Genomic DNA, 24,636 nt, shown 5'->3' with positions numbered 1-24,636 from the left:
CAGATGCCTCACAGCCGCTGGACCTTGCTCAACACTCAGTACATACAAGTATTGAACAGAGTAGGTGCAAGAACACACCCCTGTCGAACCCCAGAATTAACTGGGAAAAACACAGAGGTAATGCCTCTACTTTGCACATCATTCACAGTACCAGTATACAGGCCGGCCATGATACCCAATAACCTCGAGGGGATCCCGCGAACCCTCAGGATGTCCTACAGGGAAGCTCAATCAACAGACTCGAACGCTTTATGAAAATCGACAAAGGCTCCAAAGAAACTCTGCTGATATTCGCGTTTGCGCTCCATGAGAACCCTCAGTGCCAGGATGCAGTGAATGGTAGAGTTCTTAGGCGTAAAACCAGATTGTTATGGTCACTGGTAGGTAAGCAATTGATTAAAGCATGTCAAACTAATTCAGACAATCAGAATTTTACATGTTAAGAATGATCTGCTTTGCTAACAGAGAGCTAGAAATGTTTGTTCTCAACTTCTACAAAGTAGGGAAAGGATTTAAAAGGTATAATATTTAAGGAACACTTACACTTGCAAGACATCTAAAGACACCAGTGAGGGATAGTAGGCCATGTGTATAGCTGGTAAACCTGAAATTCATTCTTAGAGGACTATTGCTTAAGGAAGATGTACAGAGGACGATCACTGATCCAGTCATAACTTCTTCTCTCCTAGTGTGTTATTGGAGCACTAATTTATGGCAACCTTGATTAGAGGGTGAATGCTTTGAAATATACAAAAAAGTAACAATCATATTTTCCTTAAATCTCACAGTAGCACAGCATGAGATTATCAATACAAAGGTTTTGTGATCATATTAAAAATGAAATGCAAATCTAATTCAATTTGCACATATACTTTAGCAGGATATTAAGAAGACTGGAATATATAAATGATATGAAATAACAAGGTATTACTTTTTAAAGAGATAGATGTTGCGTATGTAACTATACAAGAAAATAATAGAAAGTTTTTAACTTTAAAAGTACATAAAAGAGACAAATCAGCACACTGATCTTATACCTGACATACTGCTAATACAGTCACCTCAGCAAAGGTTGCCCCTGTCTCTCTCACCGACCACCCACCTAAACAAATAATGGCAATTAAAAGGGCCTTCCATAAGTAGCCCTTGGAAATATTATAGGAGAAGACAGTAGTGTCACTGAACAATTAATCTAAATTGTACAGAAGCCAATTTCAGTGTCGGATCAAGATTTGAGGTACACTCTTAAAAATAAAGGTGCCAGGGAAGTTCTACAGAGCGATGCCAAAGGGAAACCATTTTTGGTTCCTGAAAGACCCATCCACGTTTTAAAGGAAGCTCCATTTAGACCCGTAACAGGCTCCACATATTAAATAACCATGAACAGATGGTAGCAGATTTGTGAAATAACAACGGCTCGTGATTTTAAAAGAACCAGCTCTGCATATAATAACTCAGTCTAAGTTCTACCTGTCTAAATCTGTGAGTGTCGTGCTAGGTAGCCCACCATATTTTAAAGACTGGAGATTTAATTTTTTGGCATGGCTTTATAGCGTTGCTAACGAGAACACCAACTCTCTTGCCCCCGATCCAGTGGAAGTGGCTAGCGTTTTGTATCTGACTCGTTCCTCGGTCCCTAAATGACGGGTGTACTGAATAGCTTTATTTATTTATTTCAAGATTTACTGCTGTTTTCTAAATCCATTATATTGTGGGGATTGGGAGTTCGATTGAGAAGAATTGGGCTTAAGCAAAAAACAGTCCATCATGGGACCGATAGCGTAATACATGTTTTTTTTAAATATTATTTGCTAAATCAGTATTACAGCATATAGACATCTAAAATCAGACGTTCCTTATATCATTACAGTCAGACATACAGTCCTGCCCCATCCAGTGTTGGCAGCGAAGGATACTTGCTACTTTTCTTTTTTGAAAAGTAATTGGTTAAAGAGCGCCCTCTAGAGTCCATCGTCGCTCTCGAATGTAAAGTTACCCACTTCCATTTTTAAGGAGTAATTTAAAGGAGCCGCGCACCGATTCATGCGGGCGGCTGGTGAAGTGGCGGAAAACGTTTGAACTGTACATACATATATATTTCTGAATCAATTCTGAGCATTGACTTGAACTTGCTTCTTTTTAGATATGCTGCTAACAGTGAAGCCACTCCAGGGGAAGGAGTGTTGTTTACAGGTAAGCGAAATCGAGACCTTGAGAAAGAATTGATGTAACCGCATCATAAATCGTTACATGTGCCGTGGAAGGGTCAGGAAACACCGGGGATTGAAAGGCCGCCGATCAACGATGATGAGCGTTCACATTTATTGCATTTCTGTATGTTAGACAGTGAATGCTGAATTCAACTTTATGACTGGTAGATTAACAACTTAAGGAAGATTCATTGGGAACGAATTAATTTCCTGAAACATCTGTTTAAATAGTGGTAAGGACGTTTTAATTAAGATTGACCGGCGCACATTTTAGTCGTGGGTTCGCCGTTTTACAGATCTTCACCTTTCATTTAAAAACAGTCACTTCCATATATTTCCAGTTTGTACTGCATTGCAAGCGAAACGGGAAGGCATTTGACCTCCGCAGTTAGAAACTTTATATCGTGTTTGTATCGAGAGATGCGTATTGTGTGAGTCGGTCAGTTTTGAGCGGTGATTTGGGTTCGCTTCACTCCTAACAGCTTGGCTCACTCCCGGCTGATACTTTTTTTTTAAAACGCATTTCCTGCCTTCAAAAAATGAGTCTAATCCGATTTCCCAAAGTGTAAATTCCCGGTGACGAATTCAACCCTTATAATTTGCAGTGCAGTTCTTACAACTGAACAGTAGCAAACATCCTTTGCCTTACCTTACATTTTCTGGGTTACTTATTGTCCAAGCTTTAAGTTAACCCGAGTTTGAACACAGTTATTCAGACATCAACACGCAAACTAGCCCAACTTTCTTTACAACTTCATGTGTAACTGTAATCAAACTTTTTTCAGAAGTATGAAAGAACTAAGTATTCCGTAATAACGCATGAGCACATATTTTTGCTAATTTTCCCACATATAAATTAAAATCACAAGAGTGCTGAATGGAAAAAAGAGGAAAATCAAAGGTTGAATCAATCAGATAGTCTTGTTTAATAGAACTATTAACATTTGGAGACCTCAAAAAAAGTTTTATTGATCAAAAGACGCTCACCTTGCAGTATCTAATTAACAAACTCCAAGTAAAATAAAAATTAAGTATGAGGTGAAATGAGAAACTAGCATAGGTATACTAGGAGGAGCTTAGAAATCACCTGATAGCAAGAATAACGCGTATAGCACTAGGAAAACAAAGAAGTGGACTGAAAGGACAGAACAAAACACAGAGAGGCCAGAGAGAGTCCGCTTTAGCTCTTAACCTTTGACCTACAAGTTATGATGATGAATGGAACCTCCGAAATAGATGTTGTGTAAGAATCACAAAACTAGGTGAATGTCTGTCAAAGGTTTGAAACAGTGAGGGGACTGGACCCTCAGGATCTTTACTGTCTCAAAGGTTTGCAATGGTAAGAGTCACACACAGGTTTTCTAGGATGCTGATTTTGATGACTCCTTAAGCTAACTTAAAGTACCTGGGAGAAAGATGGTTGTGGAGTTTTATGAACATTTGAGCTAATTTATTTTTAAACATTTTACTTCAAATAAGGAAACGGGTCGGTCTGAAAGCCACCAGTTTTGCTGAAAACTGCGCTAAAACCTTTTCTCTTTTTTGTGTATTCCTGCTCAGGTTATTCTTGGATACAAAACTGAATGTTTTTGAACTGTTACTTTCATGGCTGTGCATTCTATTGGTACCGGTGACAGTCTGAATGTTTAAATGCTTAGAGAACAGAGGGAAAGGTTAATTACTAAAAAAAAAAAAAAAAGATATGACCAATACCCCAGGAACCGCTATCAAACTAAGTTTGCAGGGTTAGCTTAGAGCAAGTTAATTGCCGATAATTCTACCTCCAGGAGTAGACAAAAATCATTTCACTACAATGACAAGGACTCCTGGCTATTTTTAAAAACATTGTAGCATCTTAGAAAAATGGTATTTGTCCTTGTGGAAACAGTTTTTTTTATAAGCACCATCTCCGAATGTAAATACATATGCTCAAGATTTCTCTGCCTTGAAGTGGACATATTGAGCTGGATTTATGGCTTTTGTTTCATGTTTTAATGCCTAGTGACTATGTAATATTAGTGTTTTTCATTTAAATAAACTCTCTGGTTTCCATTATTAAAAGCAATACTTTAGACTTTCCACCAGACACACACATTCTGATTCGCAACAATTCTTATGTTTGCTTGTCATCAGTGCAGAACAGATGAATCATGATGCTTGCCCCTAGTGTTTTTCTGCCCCGAACTTATTATTAGGATTTAAAAGAAATGGATATGGATGTGATTTTTGTAAAGGTGGTTGTTTGTTTGATGAACTGGAAACTGGGACATAGAGTGCAAGTCTTCTGGCAGAGAAGGTTAGGACTCATGGGGCAGCTTGCAAAATGCCTGCTCAATGTAGTTTGACTCACTTGTACACATAGCATTGGCTTTGGGACCATACCTGGCGATCAAGACTGGCCTCTCTTTCTCTGTTGTTCAGCAGGAGTTGCCTCAGATTAGTGTGGGAATACTTGCACTCACCCCAGATGGGTGTCTTGTCATTGGAATATGATGAGGGTGCCCAGTTAATGTGCTGTCTAGGGAAGAACATTGACTGTTTGTGTGTATGTACCAAACAACAATTCGGATTATTCTGCATTTACAGTGACATTAGATACCAGGCTCTGCAGGGGTACCATGTAGCAGCTCTCTAGTCTGTCTTGGGGGACTTGCATGCAAAGTGAGGGGGAAACCTGGAGTGGTGTGACTGGGAGGAGTGATGACCTACCTGATCTGAATATGTAAAGTGAAATGTTACATAGAATTAAACATGCATATAAAGAAAGCAATAACATTTTTGGAGTTTATCAGTTTTGCTGCCTCTGGAAAAGCTTATTTTACTTATTGGGACTGGCCCCTTGAATTGTGAGAGATTATATATTTAATCCATACCATTTTATATGTGAAGGTATGCATTAAATTTATGATTAGCTTCATTCTGTGATTTCATTTTTCAAAACTGGGTGTTGTGACTCAGTGTATGCACCATCTACAAATGACAAAACACCGGTGGTTGTACACAAACACATTTGGTGGCACCCGTTCTTAGTTTTAGTGTGAATACAATTTAGGATCAATATAGTAGACGTTTTGTTATTTCAGAAGATGGACACATTAAAGTGACATCAAAATGGCAATAAAACAAATGGAGTATGCAATGATGATCCTACTACAAAGTCTCTTCAGAAGCTGCTATGGGGTGACCTGCCCCCTCACTGCATTCATACTTTCTATCAGGAAGCTGTGCTTAATAAATCATATAATATGGCTTATATCAGTTTTCCCATCTGTTTTTTTACGAGTTTATCTATCCATCATTCAACACTAACATGTGCTTTGCACTTCGGAAACTTGCCCTTTCGAGTATTTTGATATATGTAGTGCTGTTGGTGAGTGGCGGTGTTTGTTTGAAATTATTTTAGTTCACCTGCCGTGGCATCTTCTATATCTGTATCTGACACTCTCTTTTAGCTGCCCTGGGCATCAACATTTTCACCACAAAATTAGTTTATATTAACTTACTGTCTTAACCTGTAGTATTAATTATCCAAACTTGATTACATTTACGATGTTTTATGGGTTGTGAACAAACAAAACACCCTAAATCCAGCAGAAAAGCCAGTAAAGTCAATAATGGGTCATACTGACGCAAAAGACTTGGCAGTGTTCAAAATGTGCAGCTGTTCAAAATGATGACATTGGAAAATAGTTACTTTTTCTAATGTTCGTTCACTTTTCTAAAACCCTTCAAATTTCTGAGCTGAAAAAAGATGCCATTTAGGATTTTTATACTGGTTGTGAACAAACAAACCACCCTAAATGAACAGTAAAATTCATTGAAGTGTATGGTGGGTTAAAACTGACGCAAAAGTCATGGCACCCTGTGATTTCTGGTTATGGGGTATGGTGAAGGAACATGTGTATAGCAGGAAATTTTGTGATATCAGTGACCTGAAGGATAGAATATGGACTGTGGCATCATCTATTCCCTGCGAAATGTGTGTCCAGTCTTTAAATGGTACTGTTGCTCTTTGGTTTTTGTGTGTTGAACATGATGGTGAACAGGTAGAGACATTTATGTAAATTATCTTGTACATATGAAGTATGTTTTGTGAATAAATTGTTTCCAGCATTCAAATGTTCACATACTTTGACTCACCCTGTGTGTGTGTGTGTGTGTGTGTGTGTGTGTACTCACAAAAGTGAGTACACCCGTATTATATATATTTTATTTATTTACTTTCTTTGTTTCCCCATAATGAACATTACTTTGATTCTGTACTGATAGAAGGAGACTTTTTAGGTGGTGCCTATTCATTATGTCCAACCCCATTCCTTTTACAATTTTATGTTTATCTGCCGTATCATTGTGAATATTGACAAAGGTTTTTCATAATGAATCTAACAAATTCCTATTGAAAATCTGTAGGACAGGATAGCTTCAAGGTGGGCTTACACAGTGTTTAAAAAAAAAAAAAAAGTAAAAGTTTGGGAACCACTGGTGTAAGACTTCAGACGTGACTGATTAGCTGCTTCTTGCATTTCCATGTGTGATTTGTCATATGTGTCTGGAGGGGTGGTTTGTGAGTAGCCTGACTCATCTATCTACAGACTCTATCAACATTTGGTCAATTTTTTGAGACTTGTAGCCATTATGTGTTCCGTGGCTGTTTGTAAAGAATGACATCTAAAGGGATGCAACTGAATACCAGAGGCTGGTATTAACTAAAATAATCAGTTAAAAATAATGGATTAGATGTTTCACCACATTGTGATTTACTGAGTAGCACTGTCCTTCTGATGTGACCCAAAGTAGCATGCTCACTTATTCAGCTATTCCCAAATTATTGTAACATAATGAGAGAGAGGTAGGGCAAGTTGGTCTTTTTGGGAATCTGTTCCCTTATTAAAAAAGTAGTCGGTTTCTTTAAAATTGAGACAACTGAAGATTACTGTTCAATAATTTTTAATTTTTTTACACTTGTCAGCTTTGAATGCAACACGATTTTTTCCATTAAAAGTTTTCTCTTTTTTTTTTTTTTTTTGGTAGTAAAATCCACATCTTGGCATGAATCTGAGTTGTCCACAACCCTAATTATCAGGGTTAAAAGTTATTGGTTACAGTTATTGTAAAAATTAATCCAATGCAATTAATGGGTGGAAAAGTAGGAGTAGCAAAACTTGTCAGATCAAAAGCTCTAGAGGACAATTTATTATGAGGAAATCCAGCATATTTCAATGTTATCATTTCATGTCATTCTCTAATCCTTTAATTCAGACCAGAGTTATGATGGGGCTGGGGGTTGGGAGCTAGAGCCTGTCTCAACTAGCATAGAGTGCAAGGATGGTGCGAGTCCATCAGAGGGTGAACAAATACACATACGCGCAACCAAACACACACAGTAAGGCCAGTTTAGTTTTGCCTATCCTATATGTCTTTGGACAGCTGAAGGAAAGCAGTGCACTCAGAGGAAACCCTCACAGACAAGGGGAGAACATGCAAACTTCATGCAGAGAGGACCTGGAACGTGAATTCCTGTCTTCTTACCGGAAGGCGGCAGCACTACCACTGTGCCACCCTAAATGTTACCCGCAAATATCAAAAAACCTACAATACTTGTGGCTAGGCCTTCAAAGATGGGTCAGTATACAAGAGGGCTACAGTTGGGAAAAGAAGCTTGCATGGCAGTGACTGAAGGATGAGACTTGCATTAGATGTGTATGTGGTAGGGGGTGCTCTAAATGACTTTTGGACTGTTGCTTGCAAAGGTTATGAGAAGGTAAACAAAGAAACTTTAGAAGGTATGTCTGTAGTGGATGGCAAGGAAAGAGGGACAGGACAAGAAAGAGTAAACCAGTAGCAGCCCAGGATACAGTGGGTTGATGCCCAGAGACTCCCAGAACATAGCAAGATGCCTGAGCAGGTAACGGCCCAAGAAATAGTGTCACCTGATACACAGAAATGCTGGGCTGACTAGGCTTGTACTACTGGGATATTCATTTAATTGTATGCACTTGTTTCTTCTATAGTCAGTATGTGGTAATATTTACACTTTTAATACAGAAGAATGAAAATTGTTACTTTTTAAGTAACGCCATAAATAAAGCACTGTTTCTTTGTTTTTTTTATAATCAATTGTGAGAATATTCGGCAGTATAATTCATTACCAGTATAGTCACTATTTATATTCCTACTTTTTAATTGCCTATGTTTCTCATATCCTTTGGTTTTTTTTAATAATCAATTGTAAGAATATTCGAATGTATAATTCATTACCGGTATAGTCGATATTTATATTCCTACTTTTTAATTGCCTGTGTTTCTCAGATCCCACAGCTATTTCTACACACTCAATAGTACAGTAACTCTCCTTCTTTAGTTGACTACCAGGCACTTTCAAGAAAGCATAAAAATCTTTAAACATCTTCCCTTATCAAAAGGATATCCTGTAAATTGTTTTTTGCATTTGACACATTTCTCCTATAAAATTTGCTTTAGAAATTGAAAAATCATACATTTTTAAATAAAAAGCAATACAGTTTACACAGTGTATCTGAATATGACCAGCAGTATATTTCTAGAATTGTCCAAAATATTATTCAAATGAAAGAGCAAAGTGGCTAGACCAAACGGAGCCTACAGTGTTGTCTTAGAGGTTAATCGTAATCAATTTTTTAAATTCACAATATTTCTTATAATTCCTAGATATGCATATTTTCACAGGTATCAGAAAATGAGACCATCCTGAATGTAAAACACTTGGTGTCCGAAAGATTAAACATTCCTGTACTTCAACAGAGGCTCCTCTACAAAGGAAAGGCATTATCAGGTACTGTATGTGACATTGGATAGTGCTAAAGGCTCGTTGTGTAGAAGGGCTTGCCAGGTTACAGCACTGAAAACAGAGGGACGTTGAACTGTTTCTTCCATAGTACAGCAGGGAAAATAAATATCGAATGCATCAACGTTTTTCTCAGTAAATATTTTTCTAATGGAGTTATTGACATGAAATTTCCAGCAGATGTCAATAACAACCCAAGTAATCCACACATACAAAGAAATCTAAGCAAATAAATCCATAAATTATGTGTAATAAAGTGGAACGACACAGGGAAAAAGTATTGAACACATGAGGAAAAGGAGGTGCAAAAAGGCATGGAAAGCCAAGAAACCAGCTGAAATCTGTCAGTGTTTAGAAAGCAATCCTCCCCCTTGTCAGTGCAAATTAATATCAGCTGGTTTAATTCTAATTGATGGCCTATAAAAAGGTTTCTCATTACCAAGGTGTCACTCAAAAAGCATCTCATGATGGATAAAAGCAAAGAGCTCTCTCAAGACTTTCACAACCTTACCATTGCAAAACATACTGATGGCACTGGTTACAGATGTATTTCTAAACTTCTGAGTGTTCCAGTGAGCACCATTGGGGCCGTAATCCGGAAGTGGAAAGAACATTTCACCGTAAACTGGCCACAACCAGGTTCTCCTCGCAATATTTCTGACAGAGGAATCAAAATAATAACCAGAAGAGTTGTCCAAAAGCCAAGGACCACTCACAGAGAGCTTCAGAAAGACCTGGAATTAGCAGGTACAGTTTATTCAAAGAAAACAATAAGTAATGCACTCAACCGCCATGGCCTCTATGCATGCTCACTGCGCAAGACTCTGCTACACATTATTTGGACAAGCAATGAAATACTGGGAGAATATAGTCTAGTCAGATGAGACCAAAATTGATCTCGTTGGATGTCATTGTACACACCATTGTTTGGAGGAGAAGTGGCACTGCACATCACCCCAAAAACACCATACCAACAGTGAAGTTTGGAGGTGGGAGCATCATGGTGTGGGGCTGTTTTTCAGCATATGCTACTGACAGACTTTGTATAATTGAAGAAAGGATAAATGGAGAAATATACCAGGACATTCTTGATAAGAATCTACTGCCACCTACTGCTGAAGATGGAACAAGGGTGGTCATTTCAGCAAGGCAATGATTCCAAACATATACCAAAGGAAACTCTCAGTTGGTTTCAGAGAAAGACAATAAAGCTACTAGAATGGCCCAGTCGATCACCCAATTTGAATCCAGTTGAAAATCTATGGAAAGATCAGAGTTCATAGAAGAGGCCCCCAGAACCATGAAGATTTGAAGACATCCATCCATCCATTTTCCAACCCGCTGAACCCAAACACTGGGTCACGGGGGTCTGCTGGAGCCAATCCCAGCCAAGACAGGGCACAAGGCAGGAACCAATCCTGGGCAGGGTGCCAACCCACCACAGGACACACACAAACACACCCACACAACAAGCACACACTAGGGCCAATGTAGAATCGCCAATCCACCTAACCTGCATGTCTTTGGACAGTTGGAGGAAACCGGAGCGCCCAGAGGAAACCCACGCAGACACGGGGAGAACATGCAAACTCCACGCAGGGAGGACCCAGGAAGCGAACCCGGGTCTCCTAACTGCGAGGCAGCAGCCCCATTAGAAATATTTGCTGAGAAAAACGTTGACGCATTCAATACTTATTTTCCCCACTGTATGTTTCTTTTTAATTCTCTAATATTAGGTAAGCATTTAGTCCTACTTTTTTTATTATTTTGTGCCATTTTTATGATTCTTGATATTGATGCATAAGAGAAGTAACTATTGGTACAACTAACTGGTAGGAATCCTGGGTAAAGCAGCTTGAGGTCAAATTCATACATGTTGCTTCATGCGTCAGGTGACTAAGTTACAGTTTTCCCAATCTGGCTTCACTCCCATTTTGCCAGGATAGTTGAGTAAGTCATATCAAGATTTGGCCATGCTTTACTACTAGTGCAGCCCATAATAGGTATCTGGCTCCCTGCAGTTCTGTAATGGAATAAGCAGGTTCCAAAATGGAGGAATGCATAAATTTGTCAAATAATATGGAAGGGAGTGTCACTTGTATAACAATATGTGAATTAGGAATTTAATGTGTTGGACGTTCAGAATAATCCTTAAAATGAAATTAATAAAACATTTTATGGCACGGTGGCGCAGTGGGTAGTGCTGCAGCCTCGCAGTTAGGAGACTTGGGTTCGCTTCCTGGGTCCTCCTTGCGTGGAGTTTGCATGTTCTCCCCGTGTCTGCGTGGGTTTCCACCGGGTACTCCGGTTTCCTCCCACAATCTAAAGACATGCAGGTTAGGTGCATTGGCAATTCTAAATTGTCCCTAGTGTGTGCTTGGTGTGTGGGTTTGTGTGTGTGCCCTGTGGTGGGCTGACGCCCTGCCCGGGTTTGTTTCCTGACTTGCACCCTGTGTTGGCTGGGTTTGGCTCCAGCAGACCCCCCGTGACCCTGTAGATAGGATATAGCGGGTTGGATAATGGATGGATGGAAAACATTTTATCATATTCTTTCTTGATGTTACCTGATGTAGAGAAATGTTGTTTTATCTTTAAGTGAATCTGGTTTCATAGCTTTTTTATATAAATGCACTTATTTCTGTTTTGTAGATGAACACAGACTTTCAGATTATGCCATTGGGCAAGATTCAAAGTTAAACCTTGTGATAAAACCCTCTGCAGAGAAGCCATCCCCAGAAGACGATCAACCCCTGACATCAAGCCCAAGTTCAGTTTGGCACAGCCTTCCAGCAGTTATCAATAAGCACTTTAGTCCTGCAGATGCTACCAAGGTCTTAGAACAGCTACACAAGGTAAAACACAAGGGAAGCTGGGTAAACACAATAAGCTAATAAGCTTGTTAGGTTTTAACTAACTTCACTTAGTTTCTTTTTATTTTTTATATCCAGTGTTGTAGGTCATTTTGAAGACATGAGTATCACTTAGACAAAGCTCTAGTGCGTCAAATTTTCAGATGTAGAGTTATTTAAGACTTATTTTTGTTGTTGATTATGTCTTTGATAAATAAACATAGGAGTCCTTCATTTTTACTAATATTTGTGCTTTTGTAAATTAAAACGCTAACCTAAAATAACCAGTTGAGGAAGTGGATGGATGGATGGATGAATGTTCTATATAGTAAGCTCTCAGAAACTGAAACTGACTTGAGTGCTGACCAGCAAAAAATGATCAGCTAGATTGACTCCTTATAAAAAAAATCTATAAAGATATATTTTGTGCAAACACAGTTTCATTTCAGAAAAATAAATTAGACACAAAGTTTAATAAATAGTACAATCATATGTGAAGCAGATAAGACCAGAAAACACACACTAGTGAAATGTGTAAAAGTCACATAAAACATGTTTCTATTTTATAAATGTTATGCCTAATGGAAAAGCCAGGCTAATTTTAAAGAAAAGACCAGAAAAAAGAAACATAATGCCAAGCAGCAAAGTGTTGCAGAGCTAGCGCCCCTGCATGGAGTTAAGAGCCCAGGGTTTGCATCCTGAAGGACTATGTCTTATAGGCAGTAGTGGCTCTGAGGTTAAGAATCTGTACTGGTGTGTGGATAGTTGCTGGTTCAAATCCTGTTAATGCTGGAAGGGGTCCTACTTTGTTGGGCCCTTGGGCAAGGCCCTTAACCTGAAAAATGTTCCAGGGATGCTGTACAATGGTTGGCCCTGTGCTCTAACAAAAAAGATGATGTGAAAAAACAATTTCCCCTTGGAGATTAATAAAATACAGTAATCCCTCGCTGTATCGTGCTTCGCCTTTCGCGGCTTCACTCTGTCACAGATTTTATATGTAAGCATATCTATACTAATAAAAGGCAAAGCCCTCACTGACTGACTGACTCACTCACTCACTGACTCGCTCATCACTAATTCTCTAAGTTCCCGTGTAGGTAGAAGGCTGAAATTTGGCAGGCTCATTCCTTACAGCTTACTTACAAAAGTTAAGCAGGTTTCATTTCGAAATTCTACACTTAATGGTCATAACGGTTGACAACGTCCGCCATGTTGAACTTTCTTATCTATGGCCCCATCTTCACGAAATTTGGTAGGCGGCTTCCCTGCGCTAACCGAAACCGATGTATGTACTTATTTTGGTGGTATGACGCCAGTGTCAGCTGCCATATTGAACTTTCCAACGTCACTAATTCTCCAACTTCCCGTGTGGGTAGAAGGCTGACCCCATCTTCATGAAATTTGGTAGGTGGCTTCCCTGCGCTAACCAAAACCGATGTACGTACTTATTTCAGTGGTATGACACCACTGTCGGCCGGCATATTGAACTTTCCAAAGTCACTAATTCTCCAACTTCCCGTGTAGGTAGAAGGCTGAAATTTAGCATTCTCATTCCTTACAGCTTACTTACAAAAGTTAAGCAGGTTTCATTTTGAAATTCTACGTGTAATTTCCAACGGTCTTTGTTACTTATGGGCCCATCTTCAAGAAATTTGGTACGCGGGTTCCTAGCGCTAACTGAATCCTACTTACGTACATATATACGTCTATAGCCTGCAGCTCGGTCACCGTGTGAGGCGGCGTTGGGTCCCCCATCCCAATGCCTCCCACGTTGTTGGCTACCTGCCTATATAAGGCCGTCTGTCGCTCCGGTCTCCACATTCCCTTCCTTGCTTCGCCACAGGATTCACGTCTCCCTGCTGAGAACTGCAGCCTTTTTATTTAATCCATGGCTTCTCTGTTGTGTTATTGTTCGTTTATTACGATTATAGTTATTGTGTAGGTATTTTAGACTTACTTTACATTGTTCAGGTACCCATTTCCTTTATCATTCCAACCATACCCCCATTAACATGTCTATTGAGGTGATCACCATTGATCAAAGAACTGTCACTTATCGAGTGGTTTCCATGCCCGGAGATGGCGCCTGCCTTTTCCATTCTCTGTGTTACATATTGCACGGCCATATCCGGCTCACTCTTGATATCCGGAGGAACATCGTGTCTTATGTATCGAATGACTGGGACAGGTTCAAGGTGTGGACTGATGACGGTACAGGAGATAATTATACTACACAGGAGCACTAGAAGAGTAAAATGCTTAAGCCCTTCACCTATGGTTCTGCTTGTGAATTGATGGCTGCTGCTGAATTGTTCGGTTGTCGCTTTCAAGTGTACCGAAATGGCCAAATATCTTACACCTTTCGACAACCGCCAATGCCTCTTAAACATCTTAGATTCACAGGTGACAATTTCTGTAGTGGACACTTTGATGTTTATGAGTGTTTAAACTCTCAAAAGCTGGATGTGAAGTTATCGATGAAACCGGTTGTATGCTTGCAACGCTTGACAGATGCCGAACGTCACTTCAACACGTCCTGCAAATACTAACGTAATTGAAACAAACCATGAAACTCAAACAGATTATGACAGCAGCAATCCAAGCTGTGAGATTTGAGACAAGATTACTTTTCACATGGCCAACTGTACGTTGCATGCTCAAGAGTAGGCTCAGCGCAGAGCTTGGTCATATTACAACCGGAGGGCCGAACTGACAACGTGGCATACAAAGAGATCCTTTAATAAATAATTATTGGTATATTTTCCCTCAGTTTAAAAAGGTTTAATTTTCTTCTTAATAAAAATTTTAAGGCAGTACTTAGACGCTGCAAAGCGCGGGTATTTTGCTAATCTAAATATATAACGCGGATTTTTCGCTGCTTTGCGTGTTTTGTGGACAATGGGTCTTCTTACTTCCGATACATGCTTCCTCAATGGGTTTGCCCAGTTGATTTCATACAAGGGACGCTATTGGCGGATGGCTGAGAAGCTAACCAATCAGAGCATGCAGTTAAGTTCCTGTGTGCTGACTGACTCAGCGACGGAGTGCCAAATTCGATTCTGCGGCGTTAAACAGGAAGTCTTGTCTCACTCATTCAGCATCAACGTGTTTCGCTGTGTAAAGAGTTAACTTTTGTGTTCATCTTTGTGCGTAGTCGAGCCCTTTGTTATGGCTCCAAAATGATCTGCTACTGCTTCAGGGGCTGTGCCCAAGCGCCAACGGAAGATGCTAGCGATTGCCGAAAAGGGAAAAGTTTTGGATATGTTGAAGGAAGGGAAAAGCTACACCGCTGTAGGACGCCATTACGGCATCAGTGAGTTCACGATTCTTTTTATTTAAAAAGGAGGAAAAGAATATAAGATCTACGGCCGCAGTATCCTTTTAACCAGGGCGCAAAGCGAGTTGTAAGTGGACATAATAAGGCAGTAGTCCGGATGGAATCTGCTTTAGGGATTTGGATTGAATACTGCCGGAAGAAGAACAATGGCGGTGCTACACAGTCGCCTGAAGAGACTCCTTTAGGAGGGCTGTAACACTCTCCTTTGTTGTGCAGTAAAATTAAACTTATCATTATCGGACAAGTCGTCGTGTCATTGTTGGTGAGTAACCATAATTAATTTTCTACTTACAGTACTTAGTACATGTATGTATGTTTAGTGTCACTGTACACACATTTAATGTATACAGTTTTTCTTGCATTGTACGTATTTATTGCTGGTGGCCTGTCTATCGTAATGTCTATAACATATGTGATATTGGAGATGCTTGATATCTTTAAAATAATATTTAGGTTTTACTGTATATAAACAGTGTGCTTACATACATAATTTCAATGAATCTTACCTAATATCTAAGAGAATACAAAGGGTTTAGGCTGTATAACTGTGCGGGTAATATTTATAAACAGTGTGGGAGAGTTTATAAGGGCTTAAAATATATAAAAATAACCATACACACATATGGTTTCCACTTCGTGGATTTTCACCTATCGTGGGATGTTTTGGAACGCAACCCCACGATCGAGGAGGGATTACTGTATATCGAATCAAAACCCAAACTCCGTCTCCTCTTCCATCAAAACCCAAACGTTAAACAAAGATCATTACTTAGAAATTCAAAGCTCAGAGGTCTGTTATTCAAGGTCAAAAACAAAATAAAGCACACACCAACAAGTTGGATTTTTATCCACAATCTTGGAAGTGTTTGGTGGTGACATCTATACTGTCAAATTGATTGCATTATAAGTCACAAACTTGCCATCGTCCCATGGTTGCAGCCATGCTAGCAGCATTACACAAATGCCGCATTCTTGTGCTAAGTTTTTGTAGCTCTAACTTGTGACATTTCACCTTCCCACTTCAGTGCATTCACATTAATTTCCAGTTGGACTTTTTTGAGAAATATGAAGATGCTGTTGATTTGTTGCTTGGTATGCAAAAAAGGAATTTAAAGATAAACTATTTTTTTATGAAAATAAAGACCAACCTAAAGTATTAAATGTGTATCACTTCATTGAAATGTGGCTCAACCACTGCGAATAGAATTTGAATCCTGGAAATTTTTGCATCTAAAGTTAAGAAAAGGAGCACTGACTTCTGTCCTTCAAGTATAGTTTATGTGTAAGTTCACTGCCATACTGTAAGAAAGACCGCTACCTATATTGAAAGTGCAATATGGAAAAGTCCTGCATTGAGTAATAATTTGTGTGGACTTTGAATTTCCTATTTTCAAATAGATCATTGGCTTCTTTACTAACAACAACAAAACTATTGATGTAAGTAAATGTTGCATATTGTCAGGTTTCATATTTAACACAAATGTGTTTAAAAAAAAAAACAAAAAAAAACAAATGAATGTTTGAATGTTTATATTAAGTGTACCACCCATTTATTTATTTCTTTTTGGAACCTGCTTTTCCATTTTATGGGATCACTAGGGGGCTTTACCCCCTGCTCGCTTTGCTTGCCCCCCCAGCCTGTGTTATGCGCCAGCTACTTCACGTCTCTGCCGCTCGCGTTATGAAGAGGGGGCCTGAACGCACCCCAAGGAGACACGGTTGCTCCTGCTATTCAGAGTTTGTCCCTACTGAAGCTTATTTTATCAAGGTTTTTTTACACCCGATTCTCCATGAAAGCCTGAGATTAGCAGTTTTTCCCCATCCTTTACTACAAACAACAAAGAATAAGTCAAAGATAAAAAATGTATAATTTTTGGGTGGAGTGTTTCTTTAAGTCCATGCATTCTCTTCTCCTGAAACATAGACAGGCTATGTACATTTCTGCTTTCCATGTACTTCCTTCAGCTGTTTTTATTTACAGTCATATGGTAAGCTTTTAGTGCTGTGTTTTCTTTATTCTCATATCTTCACCATTGTGGACGGAGGGCAGGGGTGTAATGACTTCAGTAAGGCAGCAGTTTCCAAGCAGCATAATTTAAAAGAGGGCAGGTGCACTTCTAAATATTCTTGCACACACACCCACTAACACTTGCGTCAGGCCAGTTCACTGGCATTTGTGATCATTTTTATGTGTGAGGATACGGTATTGCCCAGGGAAATCAGAAAGCATGAAAACTCCCCCAAGGCAGACCTGTGGAGCTGTGCAGCAGCAGCACTAACCACCACCCTACAGTATTGCATCACGCATTTTATGTTATTAAGAAACACTCATGTCTGTTCACATGATGGGAATCTAAGCGTGACTGTCCAGCTAATACTCAGTAACCTGATGTCTAAAACAGATACTCAAATCACATGGCTCTTGTTATTCCTCTGTGAAGAAATGCGCACTTGATAGATGAATGCCCAGTGTTCAATTCTTTTACTTTTTACTATATCTCTTTAATAGATAAGTGGGAAATATATTTATGAAAACCACAAAATGTTTACTTTAACTTGTTTTAGCTTTGTACTAAGGAATACAAAACTAAGGTTTTGTAAACTAAGGAATAATTAAGCAAATTTCTAAATTTATACAAAAAAGCCATCCACCATATGTATTTGAGGGGGTTAGGGTACAAAAATTCTTATCAACTCGAAATTCTCCATTTATATCTAACAAATAAAAGAATATACATGCGATATTGACAGTAAGTTCTGAGGCATTATGGCCTACTATGAAATACACTAAGATGCCATCTGAGACTTCCATCTTAAACTACTGCATTTGTACATATAATGTTACATTAAATCTCATTAGGCATGAAAAAATTTACATTATATGAGAGCAGCAGGGTCAATAGTGCTGTGTCCATCTTTCCATCCACCTTCCAAACCCACTTTATCCTGAACTGGGTTATAGAAAAGCTGGAGTCAATCCCAGCAGGTATAGGCTGCAAGGCTGTAACAATCCCTGGACAGGATGCCAGTCCATCGCAGGATGACCACAGACACACACACACACACACTCTCATTCTCTCCCTCGGGTCAGTTTAGCATTGCCAGTCCACTTAACCAGCTTGCCTGTGGACTGTGGGAGGAAAACCATGGAGAGAACATGCAAACTCTACTTAGGGAGGAACCGTTGTTGTGAACCTTGGCCTTTTTGTTGCAAAGCAGCTGTGTTATCATTGCACCTCGGTGCCACCCTGCTCCAGGGTCAAGTTATTGAATTTTATATTTTTAAATCAAAAATTTGCTAATTCAGTTTTGACCTCATACTGCATTTAGTTGGTTATTCAGTTAACCATGCTGTATTTGGGGGCACTGCTAAAATAGCTCCAAAAATTTCTTTTGCCTGTTTCTTGTAACTAGTTCAAGCATGTCGTCAGATTAGAGAATAAACTTTTGAGGGTGTCATTGGCATCAGAGCGCACACACTAGTAGAGCATGTTGATATTTAGAGAAACATTTATCACATTCTGGCCTGCTTATCTCATGAAGAATGAAGGAAAGAGAAAATCTCTTTTTAAAAAGAAAAAGAATAAGGCATACTTACTGAGTTGGAACAAATACATATACTAAGTCAAGTACTAAGTTACATTGTTACTGAGTTGATTGATTAAGCAAGTTAAACAAGAAACCTATAATGCAAAGCTCAATGAGAGAAGTTGCAAAATCAAATGGAATGTTCAAGTAAATTATAGAAAAAAACCCGATATAAATCAATTAAGTAATTCTCATGTGAGAAGCGGTTCACCGACAAAAGCGTGATAGACATATAAGCGGCGACAAAACCGCGATGGACAAATGAGCAGTGACAAACTCGCTAACTGGTTTTCGACAAATGCGCGCCGACAAACTTGCGAGAGAGGCCAAGAGAGTGGGACATGTACGTGCGCATTATGTACACATTATGTGCTAGGTTATAACTGTTATAACTGCTGATGGCATGCCGCGAACAAATAACTCATTCCAGGGTTGGCATAACGCGTCGTATACAAAGCGGAATTACCAGCAGTCAGGCAGCCAGCAAGTCTAAATACGCTCAACTATCAATACGTCTTGCTGCAATTCTTCCTACATATGCAGGGCGTGATCTTAAGGACTATCTGCGTGCCGTGTCTCATAATATTGACTTCTAAAATAAACATTATTATATATGCTTTAAACTAGTAATTCACATTTAATGAAACTTTCGGGATTTTGTTGACACGATTTTGATGCCGCGTTTTAATGGGTGCTATTTTGTCGGCGCGCAAATGTCGGGCCACTGTGCCAATAGATGTCAGAAGGATGGATGCCAAAACTGAACTGCCCAAAGATTGATTTCGACGTACCAAGCAAATACATTATAAATTAATTCTGGTTCTGGAGCTGTCAAAGGGTTTAAGTCAGTCGGCGATGTTAGTCCTGGAAAGTACGCCCCACCAAACAATGTTCCAAAAACCAACCGAACTTACTGTTCTCTGCTCGAACCAAAACCGACTTACTATACTCGGCCGTCCAGCGGCGTCACTGAAACATTCGAGCATTCTTAGCCAATCATGCAATATTGCGTCCGTGTTTGCCACATTATGTTGTAACTGCACAGGCAGAGTCCCATTGCCTAGTTCTAACTTGCATTGAGTCGAGGTATTGATTCGAATACCATACATACGGATAGTATCAAATTATATATAAAGATAGAGAGAGAGAGAGAGATGAATTACTGTCATAATCTTACCACTAGCTAACCCCATGACAGTTTGACTAGAGGTATGACCGTTGGCATACTGAACTTGTAAGTGATCAGCGTTTTAATTGTACCTCATGTGACACAAACGTGAGCAGAGCTTTGTCTTTTCTTACACACTGCCTGTTCTCCCTTTCTGAATTTCTACCTTTTTCTCCCCCAACAGGATTATGAATGCAGCCTCCGGCAGCTTAGCTTGGATGACATTGAACGTCTAGCAACACGGCTGCTGCACCCCGAAGCAGTCGAATGCATGAATGTGTCTTTTTTGGACTAAACACAGTAGCATTTGTGTTCCTGAATATGGAATTGCAGGATTACGTACAGCAGGGAAGGTGATTGGTTACAGCAGTTTACAGACTTATGGACTTTCTAGGATGGACTGGAAATGAGACATAACCTTGTTTTGTTTTTTTATTAATTAACAGTGTTTACCCAACCCTGGCCACCCCTAATTATCAACTGAACTGCGGCACCAGCCTGCTGCATCTTTTTTTTTTTTTGGCACTGCAGTACAACGATATCCATGTCATACATCATACTGATTTAAGACTCTTTTAACAAATGGCTTCTGCTTGCATTTAAGTTTATTGAATTCATTTCTTTATATAATGTGTATTTTTCTCTTTTTTTTTTTGTTTTTGTTTTTTGTGTAAGGTATAGTTTGTGGCATGGTTGTGTTATAAATAAATGAAGGGCATAGAGGCAGATGATAAAAAAGAGTTTGATACAAAAAGGTTTTTCTCTCCCTTAGTTAAACTGAAATTAATTTATGTGGTCGAAGAAAAAGACTTAAGTGAAATAAAGCCCCATTCTCAAAACACTTCAAACTTCAGTGACTTCTTGATTTTCTGAGATGATTATATGGAGATCCAAAAGCAAATTAGTATGTCAGTATTTTATCATCTAAACCTATCAATCTTGAATTGGCAACCTGACAAGTGGATACCGTAATTGTGCGGTGCTCACTCTTAGGCTTTACTGTAAAGGCCCAGGTGGTTCTTGTGGTGGTGGTGGTGTGTGTGTGAGATATGGTTTATATATCCAAGACGCAACTTCCTTTGGCATTAATGTTAACTCTCACAAAGATTCACTTGTACTATTCAAATTCTTATTCACTGTACCACACAGAATATCCCACCCAAGTTATTTTATCATTGTAGACCACTTGTGTAGAGGGTGGCCAGTCCAGTCTCAGGTTCACACCTTCTCGCTCCATCACCAAGAATCTTTGGGCTTGACAGGGTCACTGTCAGTATCTGGCACAATGCGCTTCTCATTAGCCATCCTGCTTGAGTTTGAATTGCGTTTTCTTTGTTCTTGCAGTGTTCAGTATTTAGGTTCCCCTTGCATACATTGCTTATTTAAAAGCCGTTTTCATTTAGTCTTATTGATGAAATGTTTAAAATATTAGAAGTACTTGCATTACTGAACCCTCTTTAGTCGTTCAGAGGCTGTTCCTGGTAGCATTGGGCACATGGCAGGTATCACGGCCAGATGGACCGAACAGAATAATAATTTTAAGAAATGCACAATTCACAAATTGTTTTTTTTAAATGCACTCAGTAAATAATGTGAGCTTGTCAAGTTTAAATGTTACCAATTATGCTTCCATAGATCAGTTTGCTTCTGTTCCGCATTTATTCCTAGTTAAACCTTAAAGCTGCATATAAAATTAAAAAGCAAGTGGCCTTTGTCGATTGCACTTTGGTCATGAATGTGCAGGTTAAGGACCACTTAAAGAGAGTCACAGCTGACTAAATCATATATCAAACCAAAAACATGATCATTTTGAATAAGTGATTTATTTTTTCTTTTATGTAATGCACGGCATAATGTACAGTAGTTAGAATACAAATGAAGTTAGAAAACCTTTGATGAACAACATTTAACCACCATTTTTAACTGCCTTGTGTGGAAAGTTGTAAAAGAAATGTTACTAGAAATAAAATCATATTTTTTTTTAATCTTTTTCTGTATACTGAAGTTTAGAACTGCCAGATTTACGTAGATGCACCTGTCATTCGCAGGGTTATCTCATTCTTATTTAGGGTACACATCATGTTTTTGTTATTAATCCAGCAGGTTTTGCATGCAAGCATTTTTTTTTTCAGGCTTTAAACACGTACTTTGATCTTCTTCTGTTGCTTCTCTGCGTAAACGTCAACCCTGAACTTTTCCCAATAAACAGTTCAAGAGGATTTCAGACTCTGTTAGCAGAGAGTCAACAAGAATGAATGTCAATAACATGACTGTGCATAACCGCATGCGGGTGAGCCCTTGTTCAAAGAAGACGCTTGACATAAACTGTGTGCTTTTTTGCATAACATTTACCAAGTAAAGCTTTGAAAGTTGAATGTGTGTGTGTGTGTTGAAAACATACAATAGGCACTGGCCTCCTGGGGCCCTCGAATTTGACTAAGACTGTTCGAGTTTGTGGACAAAGTCCTCTTGTGCCTCATGGAGTCCGCATCATCTCCATGAAAGCAAGTGTCACTTGAATGAGTACCACTGAAGGCCATACAACCAGTCAAACAGGTGAGGTTAAAAATAACATTTGTTATAATTTAATGGACTCTTCAGACTGAAAGCAAAGCTACTTCATTGAGAGCTAGCAAGCGAAGCAATGCTGTGGAAGTCTTGTGGGTAAAAGTGATGTGGGATACTGGAATATTTCACTTTTATAGAGCATGCGGTAACAAGAAGAGCAATTTGGTGAAGGAGCACCCCAGTCGAACAGCATCTATACCACTGAGCTATTTAATGATTCTATTAGGAGCTTCCTAACCCCTTAAGAATAATTCTTTACTTGTATATAGCGATTTACATAGACAGTGGGGAGCCACTTCACCCACCACTAATGTGCTGTATCCATACAACAGCAGCCACACATTAGCTCAGGGGTCCTCAATCACAGTCCTGGAGGGCTGCAGTGGCTGCAGGTTTTTTGTTCTAACTTGGTTACTTAATTAGAAAGCAGTTCTTGCCAATAATTTTATTTCATGACTAGTTAGTGCTTTAACTCTGCTTTGTCAGGTAATTCTCATATCCTGGATTTTCTTCCCCTTTCTTAGGATATCATCCAAATCAGGGGTCGCCTGCTCCGGTCCTGAAGGACCACCGTGGCTGCAGGTTTTCAGTCTAACACTTTCCTTAATGAGTGACTTGTTTTTGCTGCTAATTGACTTCTTTTGAATTCATTTTAATTGACTTGTTCGTGAAGACTCAGACCCTCCATGATTGTTTCTTTTTCTTTAATAAGCAGCCAAACAATAATGAGATACAAAATGCGCCAAAACAACTGCTGTCCATCATAGAATATCTGACAATAAAGAAAGATGAAGGTCTTCGGAATGTCTATCTGTTCAAGTCCCGAAAACATTTTAACAGTGCTCTTAGAAAAGAAAAAAAAGTCAACAATTTTGGAGATGTCTGTTTATGCACCACAAGAGCAACAACAAGCCACAAAATTAAAGAACGGTTTAATTAACAACAGGAATTGGCACCTCATTAAGCAACTGGTTGGTATGAAATTGGTTGGAGTTTGAGGCCCTGACTTAGTTGGTCTTCTGTTGGCTCACTCACTTCACATTTCATTTCTGTTTGGGTGCCAGTTGAGGAAAGAAATGAAGCAGTTTAGAGGAATGATGGAGAAATTCAGGGGAACAAATCTTAAAAAAGCAATTCAATTAAAATGGATTCACAAGAAGTTAATTAGCACAAACAGGGCACTCGTTAAAAAAAAAGTATTAGGACCGGATGTGGCGACCTCTGATCCAAATAATTTGAAGGCTAAAATGGAGCAGTAATTCTCAGTCCTTCACTTTTTCTCTTCACTTTCCTTCCAAGTGTTTACTTAAACCCAATAGTGCCTGATAAATACACACAGAGGTGTAAAGGGTAGCAAGCTAAATGGAGAAATGCTGGTCTCTTTTGTTATTTGCAGGTTATTGTTAATTAGGAGCAATTAAAAACTAAGAATACAGCTGTTTAAGACTAAAATAAGCAATAAGGGTTCAAAATCTTAACGAACGAGACAACTAAAGTGAAGCAGAAGTTTTACTTGAGCAATAAGTGCTTCTTATTAAGCTATTGGGTTGGAGCAAAAACCTGCAGCCCTCCAATACCCCTGCATTAGCTATTTGATGGTGAAGTGGGGAGACAGATAGCCAGTTAGAGACAGGGTGTGATTGGGGGGCCAGAATGACTAGGCCATAGTGGGCAATTTAGCCTGGGTATTGGGATAAACCCTACTCTTCATAAGGGATACCCAGTGGTCTTTAATGATCACGTAGCGTCAGGGCCTCACGTTCAGATCACAGAGTAACAGGCCTCCCCAGCATCTCCTCCAGCAGCCACTCAAGCTTTTACTAGATTGTCTGCCATCCAAGTACTGCCTTGCTGCAGGTCAATGACCTCTTCTGAAGTGTCCTGCAGATTAACACAACCCGTTCAGTGGATGACCTCGCTCCTGCACAGTTAGCGGCACATTATTTCTACTGTGATTGCAAAGTGTTGCGCATACAGCTCAGTGTTTAATGTACACAAGTTTTGAAACCATTTTCTCGTGCAAATGGATGTCAGCATTTTGAAAAAGTGTAGTGTGAACTGGACTGTTGTGTTTTACTGTCACAGTGGTCTGT

At 39.2% G+C, this 24,636-nt stretch overlaps 1 protein-coding gene across 2 annotated transcripts; it reads left to right on the top strand.

Moving 5' to 3' along the window:
* The first annotated feature begins 2,002 nt into the window (after positions 1–2,002).
* ubl4a (ubiquitin like 4A) lies at positions 2,003–20,823 on the top strand. 2 transcript variants are annotated; one of them, XM_039774634.1, is made up of 4 exons: positions 2,003–2,193; positions 8,916–9,021; positions 11,683–11,885; positions 20,160–20,823. In XM_039774634.1, exons 1-4 carry the CDS (start codon positions 2,146–2,148, stop codon positions 20,268–20,270), a joined length of 468 nt encoding a protein of 155 aa, XP_039630568.1. In that variant the 5' UTR covers positions 2,003–2,145; the 3' UTR covers positions 20,271–20,823. The 2 variants fall into 2 exon arrangements, with proteins under 2 accessions (XP_039630568.1, XP_039630567.1); XM_039774633.1 differs by having other exon boundaries at positions 8,898–9,021.
* The last annotated feature ends 3,813 nt before the right edge of the window (positions 20,824–24,636 follow it).

The sequence above is a fragment of the Polypterus senegalus genome, chromosome 13, assembly GCF_016835505.1.
Source record: "Polypterus senegalus isolate Bchr_013 chromosome 13, ASM1683550v1, whole genome shotgun sequence".
Lineage (NCBI taxonomy): Eukaryota > Metazoa > Chordata > Cladistia > Polypteriformes > Polypteridae > Polypterus > Polypterus senegalus.
This window is presented reverse-complemented; position numbering and strand designations above follow the sequence as displayed.